This window comes from Grammomys surdaster, unplaced genomic scaffold (assembly GCF_004785775.1).
Source record: "Grammomys surdaster isolate TR1022 unplaced genomic scaffold, NIH_TR_1.0 144, whole genome shotgun sequence".
In the NCBI taxonomy this organism is placed as follows: Eukaryota; Metazoa; Chordata; class Mammalia; order Rodentia; family Muridae; genus Grammomys; species Grammomys surdaster.
The window spans coordinates 8,601,751-8,625,387 of NW_021604602.1; the positions used below are offsets into that span (position 1 = coordinate 8,601,751).

The following is a 23,637-nucleotide window of genomic DNA, read 5'->3' on the forward strand; positions in this document are numbered from 1 at the left end:
CCCAGAAAATTCTAACAAGGTTTAGCTATGACAAGAGGAAAGAGCCTATGCACACTGTGGAAGACTGAAAAAAATAATACAATCACTAACAAAGGCTATTGCAAAATTTGTTCAAAAAAGTAAATGTATCTGGACAGTGGTAGTGCACACTTTTAATCCCAGCATGCAGGAGGCACAGGCAGGCAGATCACTGAGTCTGAGTTCCAGCATAGCCAGAGCTACACAGAAAAACCCTGTCTCAAAAAAAACAAAAACAAAACAAAAAAATCAAAAACAAAAAAAAAAAAGGAGGGGGGAATGACGAAGAGCTGGATATGACTCAGTGGTTAAGAGTGTTTGTTGCTCTTGCAGAAGAGCCAGTACCCATCTACCCACACCTCACAGTCCACAACCATCTGTATCTCCAGTCTCAGGAGATCCAACACCTTCTTCTGGCCTTTGCAAACACCCGGTACAGACAAAACATCCATATACATAAAATAAAAACACATAGAATAAAAATGGTAAATGAAGAACAACCATTTTATACAGCCATCTCACTTCTAGGTAAAGACCTAAAGAATTGCAGTTAGGATCTGGAAAGGATAAAATTGCCTTCCTATGGTCACAACAGCTGGGATATGGAGTCCACTTTGGAGTCCTCCCTTCGGCTAGATAAACCGGAAAACAAAATGTAACACACTGGAATAGTCAACTTAAAAAAAAAAAGTCTACATGGAGAGTTTGAGGCCACCCTGAGGTACATGAGGTCCAGACTCATGAAAGAAAAACAAATTCTGACATAATACAACGTGTACTGCCCTTGACTTTATGCTCCCTTAAAGAAGCTAGACACAAAAGGGGAGACTTGCGTCTAAGACCATTTCGTCCACGGAGAAAAGCTAGCTGGGTCAGGTTCTTTTTCAAAACCTGAGCTGTTGACAAGGTCTCACTTCTGAGTGATAGAAGATGCAAGTACAACTCGCCCTTAAACCTGGGCACCCGGGCGGGGCTTCAGCACATACACACCCAGGGGCGGGGCCCTGGAGCGAGTAGCCGCGTCTTGACGCACGGTGACGAGAGACGCCGGCGCCGCAGCAGTGGGTACGGGCCGGACGGCGCCCCCTGCGGCCGGGCCGTGGGCTCGGTGCGGGGTGCGGGGTGCGGGTGGGCCGCAGGCAGGGCCGGCGTGGCCCCATGCTGCTGCCGCTCGCCTGCCTGCATGGGCGGGTGGCACAGTGCCTAACCTCCCTGCTGGTGCTCGCAGAGCCGCTTCCCAGGCCCCGTCGCGGCGTGAAAGCGCGCGGCGCAGCACCGACCAGTGAGGAGCCCGCCCCAGCAGGAGCGAAGATGGCCGCGGAACTGTACCCGCCCGCCAGTGCCTCCGCAGCTACTGCCACCGACATCGCCAACAGCAACGCGGCGGGCGCGGCCGAGAGCACGAAGGTCGGCATTTGCTGCCCGCCCTGCCTGGCACCCGCCCCGCTGCCGCCCTTGCCTGCGCCGCCCTTGCCAGACAACAACAATCCCGAGAGCCCCAACTGGCAGTCCTTCCATCCTACGCTGCGCGAGAGGTGAGCCGCCGCCCGCCCCCGGGCTCTGGAGCCCGGGCGCGCGCCGTTCCAGCCCGTGTGCCTCTGCCCTTTGCAGGAATGCGCTCATGTTCAACAACGAGCTGATGGCCGACGTCCACTTCATCGTGGGGGCCCTGGGGGCAGCCAGGCGTGTGCCCGCCCACAAGGTGGGTAGGGGCACAGCCCTGTCCCCTGGTGGGCCTGGCTAGGTGCGTCTCCCTGGGCCTTGTTTACTGCCCTGTAGCTCAGGTGGTTTTCTTTCATCCACAGTATGTCTTGGCTGTCGGCAGCTCCGTCTTCTATGCCATGTTCTACGGGGATCTTGCAGAAGTCAAGTCAGAAATCCACATTCCCGATGTGGAGCCTGCTGCCTTCTTGGTCTTGCTAAAGTAAGTGCTGTGCTCTGGGTCTGGAAGGATGGGGTGGTTACCCTCCAATAGTCCCCTTCATGCTTGCTACAACCCAAGGTTGTGCAGGGAGCCCATGAGCTCCTCAGCCCTTGCAGCTCCCCAGGAGAGTCCCTGCCTTACCCAGGTACATGTACAGCGATGAGATAGATCTGGAGGCGGACACAGTGCTTGCCACTCTGTATGCTGCTAAGAAGTACATTGTGCCTGCCCTAGCCAAGGCCTGCGTCAACTTTCTGGAAACAAGTCTAGAAGCCAAAAATGCCTGTGTCCTGCTGTCCCAGAGCCGACTGTTTGAGGAGCCAGAACTGACCCAGCGGTGCTGGGAAGTCATTGATGCACAGGCAGAAATGGCCCTGAGGTCTGAAGGCTTCTGTGAAATTGACCGGCAGACACTGGAGATCATTGTGACCAGGGAGGCCCTCAACACCAAGGAGGCTGTGGTCTTTGAGGCTGTCCTGAACTGGGCTGAGGCAGAGTGCAAGAGACAGGGCCTCCCAGTCACTCCTCACAACAAGAGGCATGTTTTGGGAAGAGCCCTCTACCTGGTCCGAATTCCAACTATGACCCTAGAGGAGTTTGCCAACGGTGCTGCCCAGTCAGACATCCTGACTTTAGAAGAGACCCATAACATCTTCCTTTGGTATACTGCTGCCAAAAAGCCCCTCCTTGACTTCCCCCTGACCAAGAGGAAGGGCCTTGCTCCACAGAGGTGCCACCGCTTCCAGTCTTCTGCCTATCGAAGTAACCAGTGGAGGTACCGTGGGCGCTGTGACAGCATCCAGTTTGCAGTGGACAGAAGGGTGTTCATTGCTGGGCTGGGCTTATATGGGTCCAGTTCTGGGAAGGCTGAGTACAGTGTGAAGATTGAACTCAAGCGGCTAGGGATGGTCCTGGCTCAGAACCTCACCAAGTTTGTTTCAGATGGATCTAGCAACACATTCCCAGTCTGGTTTGAGCACCCAGTCCAGGTGGAGCAGGACACCTTCTACACTGCCAGCGCTGTCCTGGATGGCAGTGAGCTCAGCTACTTTGGGCAAGAAGGAATGACGGAAGTGCAGTGTGGAAAGGTGGCCTTCCAATTCCAGTGCTCCTCAGACAGTACCAATGGGACAGGAGTTCAGGGTGGACAGATTCCAGAGCTCATCTTCTATGCCTGAGGTGTAAGGGTTGGAGTGGACGTGCCACCAGGCTCTTCCTCCATGGAGTCTACCCAGTAAGTGCAGTGGAGGTGCAGGACACTGCCAACTGCCTTACTGACACCATTAAAGGCTTGGCTTCCTATCTCAGCCCCAGTCTGAAACTTGACTTTGCACAGCCAATGTCTGCTGACCCTAGACGGCATTCCACAGGGGGAAGACAGACTTGGTCCAGGGTCGTCCCAGATCCCTGTCCAGTGATACCCAAGCTTCAGGACCCTTGGATTTCCCTCCCCCTTTGGATTCTAAGTGGTTCCAGCCTATGTTGAGGCCTCCCATTCAAGCCACAGATTGCTGAAAAGTCACTTAAAATAGTTCCATCCTATTTAAGTGAATTTTCATAATAAAGGTTTCACAGAACACGAACCACATGTAGCTAAGTGATTGTAGGAACTAACCAGGCACTCTCTTTCTCAGTTCTACTGAAAAGGACATCTTGTCTCCATGAGTCTGAAGTGCAGAGCAGTTAAAATCAAACCGTATCTTAGGGTAGCTCATCTATTCCCAAGATGCCCGTGGCTTCTGGGCTGTCTTCCTCTCAAGGGCTGGAGAACTCTGCCGAAGGGTGTTTCATTTGTTAAAAGTGCCTTGGGTTCTATTGCAGGGTCAGATTTAAAGAGTGTGCTGTGCTCAGCTGCCTGCTTGCTGTGGGTACTGGGTAAAGCAGGTTCCATGGGCCTCAGTCTCTATCCTCCCATGCAGTCCTGTTGTCCTGGGAAAGCAGCTGACCTTCAAAGGCCCACCAGCAGGGCAATGGTCTTTGGGGAGAGAGCATGCGCCTTAACCCAGTGTGCCTAACACCAAAGCTTGGCCCTGTTAGACTCAAAGCTATACTTTCAGACCCTCTGTTTTAGCCCCATGCAGTGCCTCGTGACTGAAGTGTCAGAAACTGTAAAGTCCCCATCTTTGCATATGGCAAAGACCACAGCTAGAGGGCCCAGTTCTTAGGGCTTCCCTCAGTTGTGAGGCGGCCCCTGCCTTTCTCAAGGTACCTGCTTCAAACAGTACAGGTTCCCAATATGAAGCACCATACTCTTTTTCTTTGTGTCCTGGGCGACATTTGACAGGCACTGGTAGTAGGCCTTCTGAGTTTGTACCAAAAATAACACTCTACTGGCTGTGTTTACTACACATTTTAGGAGACCTTTTTTTTAACCCTTGGTGTTCTATACTCTGACCTGACATCCCTCTACTCTGAGAACCTTAGCATGTTAGTTTCCTGTCTGAGCCCAGCCTACCTATAGCGGGTGCGTTGATGCAAAGCTCCCTCGCCAAGAGCAGGAACGTCTTCCCCAACACGTATACGTTAACCTGTGGCAAAAAGGACACAGAATTGGTATTCAAGAAAACATTCTATGCTTTTTTTCCTTTCTATTTTTTAAATACTTTCTGTTGTTTTTTGGAGACAAGTTTCTCTGTGTAGCCCTGGCTGCCCTGGCATCAGGCTGGCCTCTAGCTTCTGAATGATGGGTAAAGGCAAGCACCACCACACCCACTCAGCTGCTCTTTTCTTAAAGTACCTGTTTCATTGTTCAGTCTTCAAAGAACCAGAGACCCCGCTGGGCTATGAAAAGTCCACACCATGCCTCTCTGCTGGCCTCTACACCAGGAGGGCCCACCTCCTTCCTATCTGGCTGCCCAGACTCTCCTAATCTTTTTCAACGGTTGCTTAGAAAAGCTGTGGGTACCCACTAGAGTATGACAGGCAATGCAGTAGAGTTATACTTAACTCTGAACCAACATAAGACCGGTACACACCACAGTGGCCACTCTTCCTCTGCCTTATGGTCCTCGGAGTCTGTTTCCTTGCTGGAATCCCAACTGCTTCCTCCAGTACCCTCACCCCAAGTCCTTATCTGCCATGAAGCCTGCTGCCCAGACAGGGCCTCCTGCCATAGCTCTCTCTTCTCTGCCACAGGAGGTAAGCAGTGGGAATAAGTCCATCCCAGAAGGGCTGTACCAAGGGTTGGAGTGGTAGGAGCACTGTCAGTTGTCAGGGAAGCAAAGGTTTATCCAGTGTGCAGAACCCCTAACATGCAGTTCAGTACCTCAGTGTAATACTATAATAGGACACTCTGGCCTGCCCCAACCCTAAGAGGCCCCTCCCATCCTCAGCTCCCTGAAAATGTCACTGCACTCATGCTAGACCACTCCTGGGGCTCGTGGGCCTTACAGATGTGATTGGTCTAGCCTTCTGCCTCTGGCCTCCTGAAAGAAGTTCCTTACCAGTGGGCCTTTGCTAAGCCCCCTTTCCTGACATGAAGGTCATATCCAATAGATGTTTGCAAGACACAGTCTAAGGGATGATACACAATGGTGTCTTCACGTACAAGCGGGACCAAAGGGGAGAGTTTGTGACTTGTCAGCTTAGTGAGCCAACCCAGCTGAGAAGGCCAGGTTTAGCCACTACAGCCAACCAGCAGTGGGTTGGTCACTTTGCACCCTGGCTGGACACAGGTACTATCTTCCTGAAGTCTTCACAAGAACTGGTGGCTTACAGAGCACTCTCTGAAGTAATTCTTTATCTTCCTGAAGTCTCAAGGGTTGTCTACAAAACTATGGTGTGCATGACTATATGGCCTATGTAAGTGAGTATACATGTGAATGGCATGTAAACATGCAGGAACGTGTGATGTAAGTACATGCATATGATGTAAGCATGTGGTATGCAGTCTGAGTTCAAGTATGCAGTACGTGTGCTCCCAAGGGAGCACTCTCCCGAGCATCCTCTCAGGCTCCTTCAGATATCCAGGTACTGGCAAACATGGTTGACAATGAGACCCTGAATGCTACAGAAAGACTTCTCTGAATAGACTTCAGAGGTAAATTTAAGTTTTAACAACACTTTCCAGGGGTTAGAGAGATGGCTCTATGGTAAAGGGCACTTGCTTCTTTGGCAGCAGCCTTGGGTTTGTTTCCCAGCACCCACATGGTGGCTCACAACCATCTGTAACTCCAGTTCCAGAGGGTCCAACACCCCTCTTCTGGCCCACACACATACATGTAGGCAAATGTTCATACAAATAAATGTAAAACAAAAAACATTTAAAAATACTTTCTAGAGAGGGCTTTTGCGTACCACTACACCTGGCTTCCAGGCATACTAACATTACTATTAGATACTGCCACACTGACAACTTATTCTGTGCTTGTGGATGAAAGCTACCTGCCTTTGCCATATATGTGGAACCAGGGAAAAGTGAAGCTTTCGATACAGGGTCTCTGCCACTTCTACATTCCACTGATTTCTTCAGAGCAGCCAGCTCCATTAGAGGCCTTCATGGACATGGGTATGCACCCCACGCAGGTAAGAGCACAACTGTCCTCAGGTCCCAGGGAGAGCATGCTGTGGGTGCTCCAGGTTGGGGACAACCTTGTACAGTCTTACCTGCAGTCCCCTTTAGACCCCATTTTGCCAGTAGAGCCATACCAAAGAAGAGTAGTCTGTAGTCCTCCAGCTACACAGCTGGCCAGACTGACCTCAGCCCCTCCTGGTGACATGTCATCCTCTATCCTGACAGGCTGGACTGTTTTCCCATTTCCAAAGCTATGAAGCTAAAGCTGACTAGTGCACCTCTGTTTTCCTCTAAGAGGTGTACAAGCTACTTCTGGAGCCGCCTGGCACTGGCCCCCATCTTTCCTGGGAGGCTAGCTATAGTCATGTGACCATGCTCTGAACTAAGCACAACACATTCAAAGATGGAGTCAATGGATTATCATAATTCCAGCAGGTTATTTTTAGCTTCACACACAAAAAAAAAAAATTCAAGTAATAGCTGCTGAGAGATGCCATTTATAAAGACAGCTGGAAGGACAAAAATACAAGGCACCCTCTGACTGAACTCGAAACGCTAGTCTCTTTGTGGGCACTGATGCAAAAGCAAACAGGAGCAATGATCTGGCCTACCGGCTCTCAGAACCCCTGGCAGGCACCCAGATCAGTATTTCCCTTCAGGGAGAAGCTTGTGGAGATTCGGCTTCCTACTCCACAGTATCAGTGTGGACTCAATGGCCTTGCCACAGCTCAGGGTGTGGCCTGGAGACTTCAAGGAGTCTCCATCCAGCCCTCCAGCACAGCTCTATCAGTAGGGTGACAGCACACTCTGGATGTCCTCTCTCCTTCACTGCCTTTGGAGGACCCTAGCTGCAGCTTGCCATGCCGTTCAGTTATTTACAAGCGAGCAGTGCACTATCCGGGCAGTGGTGGCACACACCTTTAATCCCAGCACTTGGGAGGCAGAGGCAGGCGGATTTCTGAGTTTGAGGCCAGCCTGGTCTACAGAGTGAGTTCCAGGAGAGCCAGAGCTACTCGGTCTCGAGCCAGAAACTCTGTCTGGAGAAAAGGAAAAAGAAAAAACAAAACAACAACAATAACAACAAAAACCAAGTGAGCAGTACACTGGTCACTTAATCCTAGCACTTCAGAGGCAGGCACATCTCTTCGTTCTCAGACAACCAGGGCTCCATGAGACCTGGAATTCAATAAACACAAGCAATGCAACAAAAAATCTACTTTATCTGAACACAGAAAGGTAATGACCCTAACTAGGCTGTGCTAATGAGGGGTTTCCATAGTTTGAAATGCATGCATGGGTCCAATATTCCCTTTTTAAAAAGAATTTGCTTTACCTTGGACTAAGTTTGACAAGAGTTTCTCAAGCAGTTCTAAGGCTGAGACACCAGACCTTGGGTAATGCTGTGCCTGTGAGCTGCCCTCTCCTGCTGAGGTCCCAAGCTCTGGCCACACAAAATTCATCACCCTGAGCACAAAGGCTGCCTACTATGGCAGGCAGCATAAATTGACTCCCAGGTATATGAAAGCACAGCTATGGCTCTGTAATGCCCAGGCCAGGAAAGACTTAAGAAGGAGAGTTATCTACCTGGAGCAGGTCGCTGAGGTCAAGGAGCATGTCTGCAGCTGGAGTTAAGGAGTGTTTGCATGGAGGCTACCAGGGCTGCACATCAGATAGCTGGACCTCACCTGCCCGATCCAAGCTCATCCTCTGACCAGGCCCTGAGAAAGGCCTCTCAGAATCTACTTCAAGGACAGAAAGTAACAAGGAGTGGGAAGCAGGGCCAGGGAAATGAGAAATGGATCTTCAGATGTCTACTGTCCGATGTCCTCTGGATACTATCTATAGATACTAACTGGCTTCTAAGCCAAGCAGAACAGCTCCTCTGGACAGTTCCCAGTGACTCAGGGGATCTGCAGATGTGCCTCACCAGTCCATCTCCACTGGACTGGTCCCCCGTTGCTCCAACAACTACCTGTGCCCACAATTGAGGTTTGCTATATGTGGCACACCTCAGACGACTGACACATCAACAGACTATCCAAATAGCATGGCACTGCCAACATGCTGTCTCAAAGCCGCTGCCTTCAAGACTGAGCCTCCTGCCACCAGATCCAGAGATGCCATCTACCTGCTTCTACCTGCTCCTTGATACCTCCACAACCTTCCTCTACCCTGTGAAGAAAATTCAGGCCTGGCTCCTACACAGCAGACTCAGTAGGTCTCAGGCCCCCTAGGGGTCAGGGATTAGAAGTGCAGGCTTGCAGGCTGAAGAAGGCAGGCAAGGTTCCTGGGTGAAAGGCCCCAGCATAGCCTGCTTCCTGGGTCATAGTAGACACAATTTTGAGGAGATAGGCAAGATAGCAAAAATGAGCTTGAGTAACAGTAAGTCTGTTCCTTCTGCATGAGGACATCTTGTGATTCGTTCCACACCCAGGAGTCTACTTTTGCTAGTGAGTTAATAGAATGACAAGAGAATCCCTAAGGGACCTCAGCACCATGACCTTCTAGCGCAGGACTCTCCCAAGTACCACCTAAGGCAATCAGATAAGGACTGGGATGGGGGAATGCCATGCATTCCACAGGTAGCATGGATGACACAGGAGGAAATGCCTGTCATAGCTGCATTGCCACACAGGAAAAGAATCTCAGGACCACTAGTCCACAGTAGGCCAACTGAGGGGACGGACCCAAGAGCTCGAGTACCACCAACACCACTTCCTAGGAAGTCAGAAGAGGACATCTGCATGGAATGGGCACAAAAGCAGAAATACATGAAACACACAAAGTACACTAAGAAGAAACGGGAGAGAGGAGGTAACGAACTCTGGGCCTGGGGAGATATATCAGTATGTAAAGTGATCCCTACACAAGCCTAAGGACCCGAGTTCAGAACCCCAGTCCTTACCTAAAAGCTAGGTGTGGAGGTAAACAGCTGTAACCCCAGCACTAGAAGGCATGAGTGGAGATAACCATCCTGGGGGCTTGCTGGACAGTTCATCTAGATAAAATGACAAACTTCAGTGAAATACCCTGCCTCAAAAATGAAGAGAGGCCAGGGAGATAACTCAGTGGCTAAAGGTGCTTGCCACCAAAGCTGACAACCTGAATCTGATCCCTGGGACTTACATGGTACAAGAGGAGAACTGACTCTCATAAGTGGAACTCTTAACCTGACATGTAGCTCTATGTGTAGCATGTGTGTGCCACATACATACCCCCAATCAAAGAGAAAAGGACTATGTTGAAAACTAAGTCTAGGAAGTACCTCAAGCCCAAGAGTGAGTAGGTGGATGGGAAGGAAGCACAGCTTCCCTAACACACGGTGGGACAGCAGAAGACACAGGTAGAAAGCAAGTGACCCGAGACAGGGTCAAGGTGGGAGGTGGCCAGAGGGAGGGACCTACGGGAGAGGAGCTGCCTCATGTTTACAGTTAGACAGAAGCACAGCAAGGTCCCTGGAATGAGGGGAGAACAACTATAAGCAGTATGTATATGATAGGAACAGACAGTTGATGGTACCAGAGGGAGCTAGGAGACACTGAAAGATGAAGGATGGATCCCTCATGATGCTCATGCCTGCAGAGCTTCGTGCTGGTACCTGGGAAGTGCACAGGAGAGCCAGACCTGAAGCCTCAACAAACAAAGCTGCAAAGGGGAGACAAAGCCGGAAGTCATGAGCTATCCTCTTCCTCTTCTGCCAAAGTGGCAGGGACTTAAGAGTCTAGCCTGACTCCCCACCTTGGCAGCTGTGGGAGTTTGAATAAAAATGGCCGCAGACTCACAGGGAGTGGTATTATTAGAGGTGTGGCCTTGTTGGAGGAAGTTTGTCACTGGGGGCAGTTTCAGAAGCTCAAACCAAACGCAGTGTCACTCTCTCTTCCTGGTGACTACTGGTCCAGATGTAGAACTCTCAGCTCCTTTTCCAGCACCATGTCTGCCTGCATGATGCTATGCTCCCTGTCATGATGATAATGGATCAAACCTCTGAACCACAGCCCAGCCCCAGTTAAATGTTTTCCTTTATAAGAGCTGCCACGGTCATGGTGTCTCTTCTCTTCAATAGAAACCGCAACTAAAACAGCAGCTTAGACAAGGAGCCCTGCGTCAGCTGGAATGGGACATCCAATAAGGACCTGTTGGCAGCATCGACACCCATTCCTACGACTCCTGCGTCAGCATTTGAGTAATCACTCCACAAAGGATATGAGGTGTGCCTTCAGTTCGGCAAACCAAGTAGAGGCAGGCAGCAATCACATGGGCCATTTTCCGTCCTCGCGTAAGATGCTTGCTTACAGCCATCTTGAAGAAATTGAAGGCTGTGTCCAGGCAGTGCTGGTTCAGCTGCAGCTGGCTCCCCAGGTGGTGGATGTGGCGCCGCCCTGTGGCAAAATACAGAATGACCTTCGGTCACAACTTAATTTAAAATTAAGTATCACAGGTCTACCTTACAATTTAAGATTTGGGGAAAGCCTGTTAGTGCAGGCATATAATTTCACTCACTCTGGAGACTGAGGCAGGAGGACCACTATTTCAAGACTAGCCTGGGCCAGGCATAATGATGCATGCCTTTAATCTCAGCAGAGGCAGGCAGATCTCTGAGTTCGAGGCACCTTGGTCTGCAGATGAATTCTAGGATGACCAGCATTACTTAGAGAACCTGTTTCAAACGAACGGACAAACCCTGGGCTACAGAATGACTTCAAAGCTAGCCTGGAAAACCTGACTTTTTAAGTCAAAGTAGGGCCTAGAGAGATGGCTCAGAGGTTAAGAGTACTGGCTGTTCTTCCATACAACTTAATTTCCAGCACCCGTATGGTTCACAGATAATACACAGAAGCAAAATAGCTATGCACATAAAGTAAGAATGTCTTTAAGTGAAATGAAGTTTGGGGACGTAGCTCAGTGGTAGAGGACTTGCTCAGAACACACTGTGTTAGGTTTACTACTCAGGGACCCAAAATAAGACGGGCAGACAGACAGACAGTGACAGAGTATCTTTGCCCTAAGTTTTTAATTTAGTCTGTACATTCCAATCAATTTTCATTATGAATGCAAAAATATTGGTTTTCTGACTTCTCACATGCCATAAAACCCTGTTCCTGATACACTGTACTTTGGCTTGAAGCAATATACAGTGGCTCTGTCTCTTCTGGAGATTCCGAGGCCTGGAGTGTCTGGCAGTAATGGGTCTCCCACAGCACAGGACTCATACTTTCCAGAATGGCCTCTCTACCTAGTCCAGTCCTGGACAGCCCCTGGCTAGGCTTCCCTCTAAGAGCCAGCTTCTTGGCTAGACAGATGGACAGCCTAATGAGTGGATCCCTGCATACCGGCAGACAGAAGCACCTGCTGTCAGGAGGCTGGGTCTGCACAGTCACTGTGCTGCACACAGCAGACTCCAGGTCTCTACCTACAAGTGCAAATACAGAGCAGCTGCCCCAAGTCCAGCAGTGTGGATCTAAGAGAGCACTGCCGATACCAGCTCTCAGTGCAGACCAGGGACTAAGACACAAGATATGCCCTAGGGTATGCAGAGGACATATAGTTGGTAAGAACTGTTACCAGACATGTCTAGTCCTACTGGCATCTTCAGGACCTCAATGCACTCCTCTGACAGTGTAGGCAACCTCCACCTCATCCATAAAATGTTAAATACTGGTTTCTCTGATTCTTTGATAAGAACTGAAGGCTGGTACACTACTCAACAGCCAACAGTAACAATAACACATTTCAGGGCATGGCCAACATGTCTGAAAATGGCACAAAACTCAGCTCCTCTTTCTTATCAGCACACAGTAGTTAATACACCAGAGCCAGCAAACGCTACTCTGGGCCCAGAAACTGATAACAACAATCTGCAGACAGCAGACTACACTTGAGCTGGAGCCTGAGACCCAGTAGCTATGTGTTTAGAAAACTCCTCAATTCAGGAGTCCCCTGCTCAGGGCTAGGGCTTGCCAGCACCCCACAAACAGAATCCATATGATCACTGTAGTAGATACTAAGCAGCAAATGACACACTTAATGATATCATTCCTAAGGGGAAAACACGGATCCTTTCATGCCGAGGTCAGCAATGAGCCAAGCCGACCCAGTCTCAGGGATTCTGGAAAGCCTAGCAACACAGGAACAAAACTGCAGCATAGCTTTGTGAGAGGCTAAGTGAGAAGACAGGTGGAAGGCAGGGAGCAGCGCTGTCTGCTCACAGTGTGTGGTGCTGTAATAAGACACTCAGTACAGGGTCACAGGCTCAGGTCGATCTACCGAGTTCCTATCGTCTCATCTACAGAGACAGGGGGCCCCAAGCAGAATCTGCAGGTTTCCTTAGCAAAGTTAACAGAGTAGCTCCAAAATGAAACTCTAAAGACTCAAATCAATGACAAAATAACCCCAGAAGACTCAGTGCCGTCCAAGTAGCCATGCTCCCACAGTCATCTACAGACTAAGACAACCCCTCAGAATCCCAGCTGGTTTCCTGGCAGAAATCAGATACAGACTCTAAATTCATACTGTGACTGTGGGATATGGTGATACAGGCCTTGTAAGCCCAGCACTGGGTGAGTCAAATGGGATCATGAGCTTTAGGCTAGCCTGGGCTATACACAGCAAGACTGTCTCTAAAAACAGAAGGGAGGGAGGGAGGGAGGGAGGGAGGGAGGGAGATGATGGGAGGAAGGAAGCAAACAACACAGATCAAGAGACTTAGAATAATCAACACTGCACTAAGAAAGAATTCTAAGAAAGTATACACATTTCCCAATTTCAAACTTAGCACAATGCTAGGAACCAAACAAAAGCATGACATATACAGTTTAGTAGAACTGAACCGAGGGTCTAGAAGTGATTCTCAACAAGGGAGGGTGCCAACTGGGGGAATATAATCTTTTCTACTCAAACACTAGAAATGCACCTAAGATGGAAGCTGGACCCAGTCTCTCAGCACTTGTTCTAACTCACAATGACCAACCCCAAAACATAACAGGAAGCTCAGATGGACAACCCCAAGGAACAGAAGATATAAGAATCAGTTTGGGGAGCAGGGTATGTGTGTATGTGTGTGTGTGTGTGTGTGTGTGTGTGTGTGTGTGTGTGTGTGTGTGGTGGGTCCTCTATTGATCTGCACTTTATCTTTCTGAGATAGTCTCTCACTAAACCTGGAGCTTCCCATTTTTGCCAGAGTGGTTATACACTGAGAATCTACCTGTCTCTGTCTCTCCAGTGCCAGGATTACAACGGGCTCACATGCCCATGCTTAGCTTTCTATATGCTCTATGCTCAACTGGGGACCCTAACTCAGCCTTCTACACAGCGGGCACTTTACCCACTGAGCATCGGTGACTGACCAGGTAAGGCATAAGGTACGCTAGGCACTGTCTCAATGACACTACCATGGAGCTGGAGCGACAGCTCAGTGCTTAGTATTCTTGCAAAGGACCTAGGCTCAGTTCCTAGTGCCCACATGGCAGCTCACAACCATCTTTAACTCCAGTTCTAGGAGATCTGAAACTCTCTTCTACCGTTCCTGAGCACTAGACACATGCACAGTACAAATACATACATGTAAATAAACATCTATATACATTTTAGAATAAATCTTTTCTATTTTATAGCATCAAGTAATAAGAAAAAGAAAAGTAGTAAAAGATAGCTCATGAAACAGGAAAATATTTTCTATATCATATATCTGGTAGAAAAAATTCATAGAAGGTGGCAAGATTGCTCAGTGGGTAAAGACATTTATTGCCAAGACAAATGATCAGACTTCAATCCCTAGAACTCACATAGAGGAAGGAGAGACCCATCTCCTGCAAGTTGTCCATAAATGTGCCATGGTAAGCACATACACATATATAAATAAATGTACATATATATGTATATGTTTTATACATATATTTATATATTATGTGTGTGTATGTATATATACATATATATTTTAAAAAAAACTTATAGCTAAAATGAGGTATATTGGGGTATACCCTTAATCTCAAAACTTGGGAAACATAGACAGTCAGATCTCTGTTGAGTTCAGGGCTAGCCTGGTCTACAAAGAGAGTTTCAGGATAGCCAAATCTACACAGAGACTCTGAAAAAGAACAACAATAAAAACCTTGTAGCTGAAATACATATGGAACCTTTTCAATTCAATAAGGGCAAATAACCTAATTAAAAACAAGTAAAGAATCAGAACAGCTGTTTCTCTACTCTGATGCTTTATAAAACAATGAAATGTCACTTTTGCATGTCAACTATTACACACTTGCTGGTTCTATGCCTATTTCCAAGAGACCTGGAATAAGCAGCTATAGGCTGGCACCATCTCAGGACCCTTCTCTATCTAAGGGGGCCTAACAAGATCTACAGAATGCCTGGAAGAAGGGGCACACTCAGGAACCATCCCTCCCAGAGTCCTCTGGCAAAAAGTAGCAGGTCACAAGGTAAGACACAGGCAGGGCCACGGGCTTTGCAAGGCAGAAGCAGCAAGTGAGATCTGCTCTTACCCGACCCCAGCATCCTGTCCCGCCTCCCTCTCCTGTCCCGCCCCATGGTCAGCAAGGAGGAAGTAGGGAATACCATTTTGGAGGGTCTGTGCTCTTGATTCCTTTCCCAAGTTCACATGAAAGCCACCACCTAGGGTTGGGGTTTTCCCAGCACCTGGAAATATAAAACAGAGAGGTTAGCCAGGGCCTGGAGAGAAGCCCCACAGGCCCTTCACTGACTGTGAACAAAGAAGGACCCAGCATTCCAACAGGGAAGAGTAACAAGCTAACTTTGCTCTGCCTAGCCAACAGATGTGGCCTTGGTCAGAGGTATCCCAAACCTTTAAAAATAAAACAATAGGGGTTGATGCAATGAGTGAGTAGCTAGGAGCTCTTGTCAACATGCCTGATGACAGGGACCCACACAGAAGGGGGGAACTGACTCTACAACTGTCTCTTCCACACATGCACCACAACCCTACCCCACCCATAAGTAAATGTAATAAAAAGAATCCTACTGCTCTAACTGCAGTGGATCTGTGCTTTTAGTACAAGTCAATCACGGATCTGGAGACGGGGCAACAGTTAGAGAAGGTGCTGCTCTTAAAGAGCATCCAAGACTGGTTCCCAGTCCGACAGTCCTCAACCACTTGTGATCCAGTTCCAAGGACAGCTGACACCTCTGGTCACTGTGGGCACCTGCACTAATGCACACATGCCCCCACACAGATGCACACATAATTTAGAATAAAAATAAGGTCTTAAAAACAAACTTTCCACTACATTTAAAAACATGGTGGCATTAGCCACGCTAAGCATGGTGGTGCAGATCTGTAATTAGGGTAATTAGAGCTGCAGGATAATGTGAGACACAGAGCAAGACCTTGCCTCACTCTTCACCCCTACCCCTACCCTCCACCCCCAGAGAGAAGACTTCCACTTCAGCTGAAACCTTACTCCAGGTCCACAGCACACTACAGGGTCACTAATCACTGCCGCTTCACAGACACGACCCACCTCCCATGCTGGGAGCCCACACTTGTGCTTGGGCAGTTCCACCTGCACTGGCCCTAGCAAGAGCTGCTTCCGACTCTGCTCCTGCCACCCCTCCATGTATGTGCAGCAGGAGGAAACATGGTGTCAGAGTGCTTACTCAGCAAATGTCACAGCAGGTTAAGGTGCTAGCTGACTCAGGCTCCCTGCCCTCAAGTGTGAAAGAAGAAAGGCCAAATGTGACCTCTAGATAAAATGTGACCTCTAGATGGAACTGCCGACCTCAACTTCACCTAGACCTTCAAGTCTCAGATGTGCTCGGCTTATAAAGACACCAGGTGTTTTGCTTTTCGTTCATTCCTTCCAGATAAGGTTTCACTATGTAGCACCAGCTGACTTAGAACTTGGCCTTCCAAGTTCTGGGACTACAGATGTGTACCACTATGCCCAGCAGACATCTAGTATTTTCTACAAGTTTCTGTAACAAAAAAACTACAAGCTGGAAGTATATTGCACAGATGGGCTTTGAAGAGTCTATCCCCTCAGAGACAATGGAAAGGATTATACAGTCACAGGCCACTTGGGGAAGAGCCTCTGATTTAGCAAAGGGCACAGAGAGATGAGCCCAAGACAGCATAGGTATAAAGAGACTAAAAATGCTCTGGAACAGACAATGCCACCCTCACGCTGGAGCAGACCTAGGAAGAGGGCCACCAGCCCTCAGAGCCCAGAAAGGCCCCCCAGAGCACTGTCCTTCATTCTCACACAGTGTCCAGATGGAGAGTTTTTATAACTGTGTTGGTTTGATATAAAAGGCTAGAGATTATAAGGCCAGCCTGGGCTAGATAGTAAGACCTATCTATCCTTAAAAAACATCCTATGGCAGGTGAGATGGCTCAACAGCTAAAGACACTTGCTATGAAGCCTGACCACCTGAGTTTAACCCCAAGAACCTGCATGGTGGAAGGAGAGAACCAACTTCCAGAGGTTGTCCTTTGACTTCTATACGTGCAGAGTGGCATGTCCATACACATATAAATAAATGTAATAAAAACCTCAAGTTCTGGAAAACTGAAGAACAGAACTCAAGTAAGCCACAGCCAAGGTAGAAGTAACTGAGATGGAAACAACTCTAGGTCTGCCCTGCATGGACAGAAGCTCTGGGTTCACCCGTGAGCAGTTCCAGGAGCTAAAAAAGCACTTCCAGACAGACCCCAACCCTAACGGGGAGACTCTGGAGGCCTGGCTGATGCACTCAAACTGACAAAAGGAGACATCAGGGTTTGGTTCCTTTATGGAAGCATGAGATGGAGCTCAAGTGGTTGTCCGAGGCCCACACATCTGCGTTGGAGTCAATGGACCATACCTTTGGGTCTCACCTTGTTGGAAGCTATGAGTCAAAGTTTGGCCTAAGAGTTAGTTTAATGTACCTCTGGCACAAGGATTAGGAAGAGTACTCCATACCCATAGGTTCTACCAAGCGGAACCCCAAGGAGTCCTCCCAAAGATGACCCTGGACTCCCCTAAGCTTCGAAAGTCTTGAAGAATCTCACACTCTCTTCTGGGCACCAAAGAAGAGATGGCATGTCATAGGATTTCTAAGTCCCTTGAGTAGGCTCTTTTGTTAATGTTTTTTCAGCTTCCTTTTGGGGCAGGGGGTTGTTGTGATTTATGTCTATCGAAGGTATATCAATAATAAAGCTTGCATTCATAGAAAAAAACTGATCAAGTGGGCAGGAGAGTACCAGCTCAGCACATGAGGCCCTGGGTTCCAACATCAACACGACAAGCAATTCTGATTATTGGAACCTCAGGGAGGTTCCCAGCCTACGGATGAGGTTTACTGCTCCCAGGATTGGGGCGAATGAACCCTAAGAAGGCAGGTGCCACAAGCTGCCTGGTGTATGGTCTCTCTCTGCAATTCTAAGTGTAGTTCAAAGCCTTGAGAAAGAAGGATGCAGCAGCACAGGGGTCACCAGCCACTGACAGAGGGAGGCCGCAGAGAGCCACAGCACAGGCTCCGGAGCGTGCATCATGGGGAACTCTGCTTTGCTTCTATGACTGTGCTCATAAAGGAAGCCCAGACTCTCATGGTGTGGCTCAATCCCAACTTCGCCAGCTACTCACTGCCTGGCACTTGGAATCTAAGCCCGAGGTCCTGATGCCTGCTACTTGAAAAGACCTCTAAGACCTGATTACAGGTATAGGTGCTAAGTTTCCAGAGCCAGGAAGCTCTGCTGCAGGACTCCCATCACTCACGTTAGGCACATATAATAGAGTACTGTTACGTGTCCAGCTTAGGTTGCTATACGCAAAGGCACCTAGAAAAAGACAGTCACTAACGAGAAATCAGAACTTTACAACGAAGCTGGAGGACAGGCAAGAAGACTGATGAGGGTCTTGGGACAAGTCATCTGTTTTCCAGTCCATGTGGTCATGCTGATTGCGGGGGGTGGGGGGGGGTGGTAGGGGTAGCCACCTGAAAGATGGCTGTTCAAAGCAACTGACACCTCCCTCCTGTATAACCTGCACTTCCTACCAAGGCTACGAATTCATGGCCTCACAATGCATTCCCAGGGCCCCCGGGGACTGGTTGCCGGAGTGCTTCTCTCTGGAGAGATATCTTGATCTCACCTAAGAGCCCTTCTGAGCTTCTGCTCAATGCCTCTGAGCATGGTTTCCCAGGATGCATGGTGAAGCCTCACTCCACCATGGCTCCACGCACTGTCACCACGGCGTGGATGCACCTAGGAAAGCCCTAGACATCTGCTCCAGCAATGGCCTGTTACTACTGCTCTTATTCCTCCAGCCGGCATCAGCATCTTGGCAACTACTTAGGAGGCTGTAATAATGTGAGCCACTGTCATAGCAGTCCTGCCAACACCCTTGGGACATCACCTACAAAGAATAAGAGCTTATGTGACATGTGAAATATACCACAGGAGCAGAAACGCAGAAGGGAAAAGTTAACCCAAAGTCAAAGTTTTAGAAATATCAACAAAACTGGTGAACCAGCCAGAAAGGCAAAAACACAAGACACCAACGTCCAAAAGGAAAAGGGACTTTGCTACAGTCCCTTGCAGACAGATAGAGCATGGGCTAGATACGAAGAAAGCTCAGGTGCAGACTACTTGCTTAACACATGAATTCCACAACTAGATGACCCATTCCAAGAACAAGTCAGAAACTATCTGAAATGTAACTACAGCCACTACTATGACAGAAGCTGAAAAAGAAACCCTAAGACCAGCTGGCTACACTGGAGAAGTCTACCTAATATTCAAGTAAGAAAGGATGCCAGAAGTGGCGGGCACACACCTACCATCCTGGCTGTGTAGAAGACTGAAGCTGGAGCACCATGAGTTTGAGGCCAGCTTAAGTTATACAAGGAGGCTAGGAAAGGGAAAGAGAATGGAGAGCATGGTTTGTATATAGTCCCTTCTAGAAGGTAAGGCGGGGCGGGGGACACAACTCACTTGTTTCAGGAGCTCATTACCTTGACATATAAGGCTGATAGATGTTACAGACCAATATCCCAAGTAAACAGAGATAAAAATCCACAAGCATGACCAAAGAACAATACCCCAAGTGAGCTTACTTCTAGAACTTGCAGCAGATTCAAGAATCTGCCGCACGGGCTGGGGAGATGGTCCAGTGGCTTAAATGCTTGCTGTGCAGGCATGACCAAAGTTCAGATTCCCGGGACCCACATAAAAGCAGGTCAGGTGTGTTAGCCACTTATAACTCCAGCAATTGGGAGGCTGGGAGTGGGAGTCCCTAGGGCAAACTGGCTAGCTGGAGTAGCCAGGAAAGAGGAGCTCCAAGTTCAGCAAGAGACTCTGACTCAGGAAAGTGTAGAATTAGCAAGGAGGGTACCTGATGCCAACTTTGGGCCTCCTTACTCATGTGCCCACACACACGTTTGCCCACACACATGTGCGCACACACACACACACACTCAGCCACACCAGGCATGGTGGTGCATGCTTGTAATCCCAGCACTTAGGAGACTGAGACAGGGGAGACTGCTAAAAGTTCAAGGCCAGCCAGCCTACACAGGGACACCTTGTCTCAAAAAAAAAAAAAAATGGGTCTGGTAGTACGGGCTCATAACTGGAACTGCTTAGGAGACTGAGGCAGGAGGATTCCAAGTTCAATGCTTGCCTGGGTTACTGATTAAGTTCAAAGACAGCCTGGACAACTTGTCAGTACTGTAACTCAATGTAAATGTAAAAAGCTAGGAATACAGCTCAGTGGCAGAGCACCTGCTTAGTGTGGGCAGGACCTGGGTTCCAGCCCCAGAGCCATACACACAGTACACATAACCATGAGAATACATACAGTTACTCCACAACCCAGGGGAGAGAGATTACAAATGTACAGTTCTAAAAAAGGATGGCAAAGGATGGATGGCTCACAACTCTTGATCTCAAAACACTAAATATAAACAAAAGGCAAGGATGACTGCAAGACAGAACCCAGAAGCCGACTCACACAGGGGGGCACACAATGATCTCTGCGGAAGGAACAATTTGTAACTCCATACAAAAAAAAGAAATCCTTTCAGCAAATTGTGTGGAAAAACGGTACCTCCACCCACAGGAAAGGAATCTAGGCCTACACATCCCACTTATCACAAGGCTTAACTCAAAGTATGGACTGAGCTTCCATGGACATTCAGATCTGGAGACTGTTTAGTGTGCCAGAGTCCCTGGGTTAGATCCCCAGTACACGGAAAATAAAAACAAAACCACATCAAAGTGTAAACAAGAACTTTTAGAAGACAAATGTGGCGACTCAAACAAAGACATCCTAGATTCCTGACAAAAGAAACACTCAAGAAAGAAAAGTCAACAAATTGGAATGCTTCAAAATGTAAAGAAAGCCCTTTGGTCAAACGAGTAACTTTTGCTTCGTGAATCACATACACAAAGAAAGAGTTGGAAGTATAACTCACTAAACTCGACACTAAACGGTTAGGAAACAAACCCTTATTTTAAAAAATAAGGACTTAGGCGACTGGGAAGAGAACTGAGGGTAGGCATATCTTCTTCATAGCCCTTAGGGCTATGACACCTGTCAGAGTGGCCAATCCTATAAACGGAACCTGCATCAGATGCGAGCCTGAAAATCATGCCTGCCAGATTTCGGGACCCAGGCCGACGACCTCCGTTGGACCAGACCGCGACGCCTGGCATACGGGACACGGAGAGAACCTTGGCTGCAAATCCCGGCCGGGCCCTGCCTCAGTTTCCCTGTCCGACTGCCCACTGTCTGTCGCAGGACGATCTGCTTCCGTTTCCCCGCCAGCCTCGACCTCTCACTCCTCTCGCACACTCAGCCCTGCCCGCAACCCCTATACCGAGCTGCAGAACACACCGTCCAGCGACACGAACTGGCCGACCGCCGACGAGCCGCCGCCGCTGTTCTCCACGAACTGCACCTCGGACACGATGATGTTGTCCTCGAGCACCGAGCCGCAGCCCGTGCACACAGCATCGCCGCGCGCCGCGTCCAACTCGATGTCCGTGCCGCCGCAGCCGCGGCAGACGCGGCCCGTCATGTTGGAGCCGCGGGGCCCCGTCGGCCCCCCAGCCGCTCAGCACCCCGCTCTCTGCCCGCGGCCCTCAGCCCGCAAGGCCCGTCGCGCCGCCTCCGTCTGTGCTGCACTCTCGCGAGGCCGCCGGCGCCACGCCCGCCGATTCGTCGCGGCAGATTCGCCTCGCGCGTGCGGCCCGCGCCGCCTCCAACGGACGCGCCCGCGGGGCACAATAAAAGGAACTCAAGAATCGTTGAGACGCTGGGACCGAACCGCCGACCTTCCGGGCGGTCGGAAGCAAAGCTCTAAACCTGGAGTCCGCAGGCCTCGCGGGCCACAAGCCAACAGCGGGGCGGGACTTGCGGGCGAGCGAGAAGGGCGGGGCGAGGCGGTGAGCGCAGCCCGGGACCCGAGGAGGGCCGTGGGAGGAGCCTAGGAAGAGACGGGGGCTTAGGGAGGAGCCTGGGACGTGGGCGGGGCTTAGCGGACGGGGCCTGGACTAGGCCCGTGGGCGGAGCCTGGGAAGAGTCCCAGGAGGTGTAGGAGGAGCCTGGAGGCGGAGCCGAGGCCAAGGGGCGTGCGGTGCGCGCACCCTAAGGAGAGCCGATTGTCCGTGAGAGGAGTCTGGAAACAAAGTAGTGGGATGTGCTTGTGAGCCGTAACTCGAGCGAGGCCAAGGCCCAGCCCAGGATTACGGTGCGGCCTGCATTGATTGGCACAAAGGGCTTTAGGAGAGGCCTGAAGGCTGGACGTAGTGGGCGGAACCTGGGGAGTAAGCACGCCCTAGGACAGGATCAAGGACTGCCGGCGGGCGGAGGTTTGAGAAGGGTTGTTCTCCCAGACTCTGCGGCAGCCCCATACCGCAGTCCCAGGGTGAACGCTTGGTCCCCTCAACGTTGAGTTCTCAGCAGGATTTCCTATTTCCTGGCAATAACGGGTCTGGGTAGGGTGGTGAGGTCTGGGTAAAGTGAAGCATACCCATAACAGTCTACATCAGCAGGCGCGGCTCACAATCTTAGTCATACCCATCAGTCCTTGGGAAGTTTAGCCAATCTTTTGCGTTACTACAGGTAAGAAACTCCAAAATTAGACTGCAGGATGCCACAGAAGCTTACGCTGAATTAGAAAGCGTTCTTTCCTGAGTAAGAGGAAGCATTGTAAATATGCAAACTTCTGATCAGCTTGCAAAACCAGTGTAAACCCAAGTGAAATAGCAATACGTTTAAAACACAAAAACAAAAACGTTGGAAGAAGCCGACTGTGTTGGTGCACATCTTTAATCCCAGGCGGGGGGGGGGGGGGCGGGGGGATCTCTGTGAGTTTGAGGCCAGCCTAGACTACAAAGGACAGCTAGGGCTCTGTTTTACAGAGTAACCCTGTCACAAACAAAGAAACAGAACTTGGAAGAGATCTCCTCAGAACGTAGTAAAGGAATGGTTGGGGAGATTGCTCGGCAAGTAACTGTGCTTGCCAAGCAAATCTGACTGCCTTGATTTCCATCCCAAGAACTCGGGTAAAGGTGGACTGAGAGAATTCACTCCACACAGCCATCCTTTGACCTCCACACGTGTGCCCTCTCAGCATCATACGCACAATACACTTTAAAGTCAAAACGGCAAATGAAGGATTTGAAGGCTCTGGAGTCCCGCACAGTTCCCGTGCTCTGGAGCCACCCCAAGGGATCCCAAATCAGCTTGTCATTGACTGCTTCAGATTACCAGGACAGCCAATGGTATGTAGAGACCCTAAGAAGCAATGCTTCAGAAGACCAGAGGGAGGCACCCACAGGAGCACCTGGTCCCCTATACAGTTGGTGTCTTTAGGAGATAACCGTGGGCAGGAATCTCAAAGTGAAGGACCAGGGTCCTGCAGCCCTCCTCAGAGATGTAGGGCACAGATGCCCCTGATCCTTGTCTCTTCTCAGTGATCCCAATATATGTTACAATAAGGCAAGGGCTAAGAAGGGAAGAAGAGCAGTGCTCCAGACCCTACCCACAGGAACCAGGTTGAGCCCTGTCTTACCTGGAGGGTTGGGGATGCTTCCCAGCCCTTTTATCTTGTTTAAAAAAGCTCACCCTGTCGGGCTGGAGAGATGGCTCAGGGGTTAAGAGCACTGGCTGCTCTTCCAGAGGTCCTGAGTTCAATTCCCAGCAACCACATGGTGGCTCAGAGG

The 23,637-nt window shown here is 49.7% G+C and overlaps 3 protein-coding genes across 6 annotated transcripts in view; 2 read left to right on the top strand and 1 right to left on the bottom strand.

Moving 5' to 3' along the window:
- The window catches only part of Brf1 (BRF1 RNA polymerase III transcription initiation factor subunit), a 46,243-nt gene extending 24,755 nt beyond the window's left edge, over nt 1–21,488 (bottom strand). For 2 of the 4 annotated variants that reach the window (XM_028764411.1, XM_028764410.1), the window contains exons 1-5: nt 21,305–21,488; nt 15,027–15,107; nt 10,661–10,834; nt 8,040–8,071; nt 4,398–4,470 (exon numbers count right to left, since the gene is read on the bottom strand). In XM_028764411.1, coding sequence (XP_028620244.1) covers nt 4,398–4,470; nt 8,040–8,071; nt 10,661–10,834; nt 15,027–15,107; nt 21,305–21,488 — 544 coding nt within the window. Of the gene's footprint in view, nt 1–4,397; nt 4,471–8,039; nt 8,072–9,360; nt 9,595–10,660; nt 10,835–14,953; nt 15,108–21,304 lie in introns of those variants that run through there. The other 2 variants (XM_028764413.1, XM_028764412.1) reach the window with 2 other exon arrangements.
- Nucleotides 1,096–3,525, top strand: Btbd6 (BTB domain containing 6). Its single transcript, XM_028764415.1, has 4 exons — nt 1,096–1,553; nt 1,630–1,720; nt 1,824–1,942; nt 2,088–3,525. Exons 1-4 carry the CDS (start codon nt 1,177–1,179, stop codon nt 3,118–3,120), a joined length of 1,620 nt encoding a protein of 539 aa, XP_028620248.1. The 5' UTR covers nt 1,096–1,176; the 3' UTR covers nt 3,121–3,525.
- Nucleotides 21,489–23,083: 1,595 nt separating the features above from the next.
- Nucleotides 23,084–23,637, top strand: part of Pacs2 (phosphofurin acidic cluster sorting protein 2) — a 72,183-nt gene continuing 71,629 nt past the window's right edge. The window contains exon 1 of the mRNA XM_028764442.1: nt 23,084–23,196. Coding sequence (XP_028620275.1) covers nt 23,084–23,196 — 113 coding nt within the window. The remainder of the gene's footprint in view (nt 23,197–23,637) is intronic.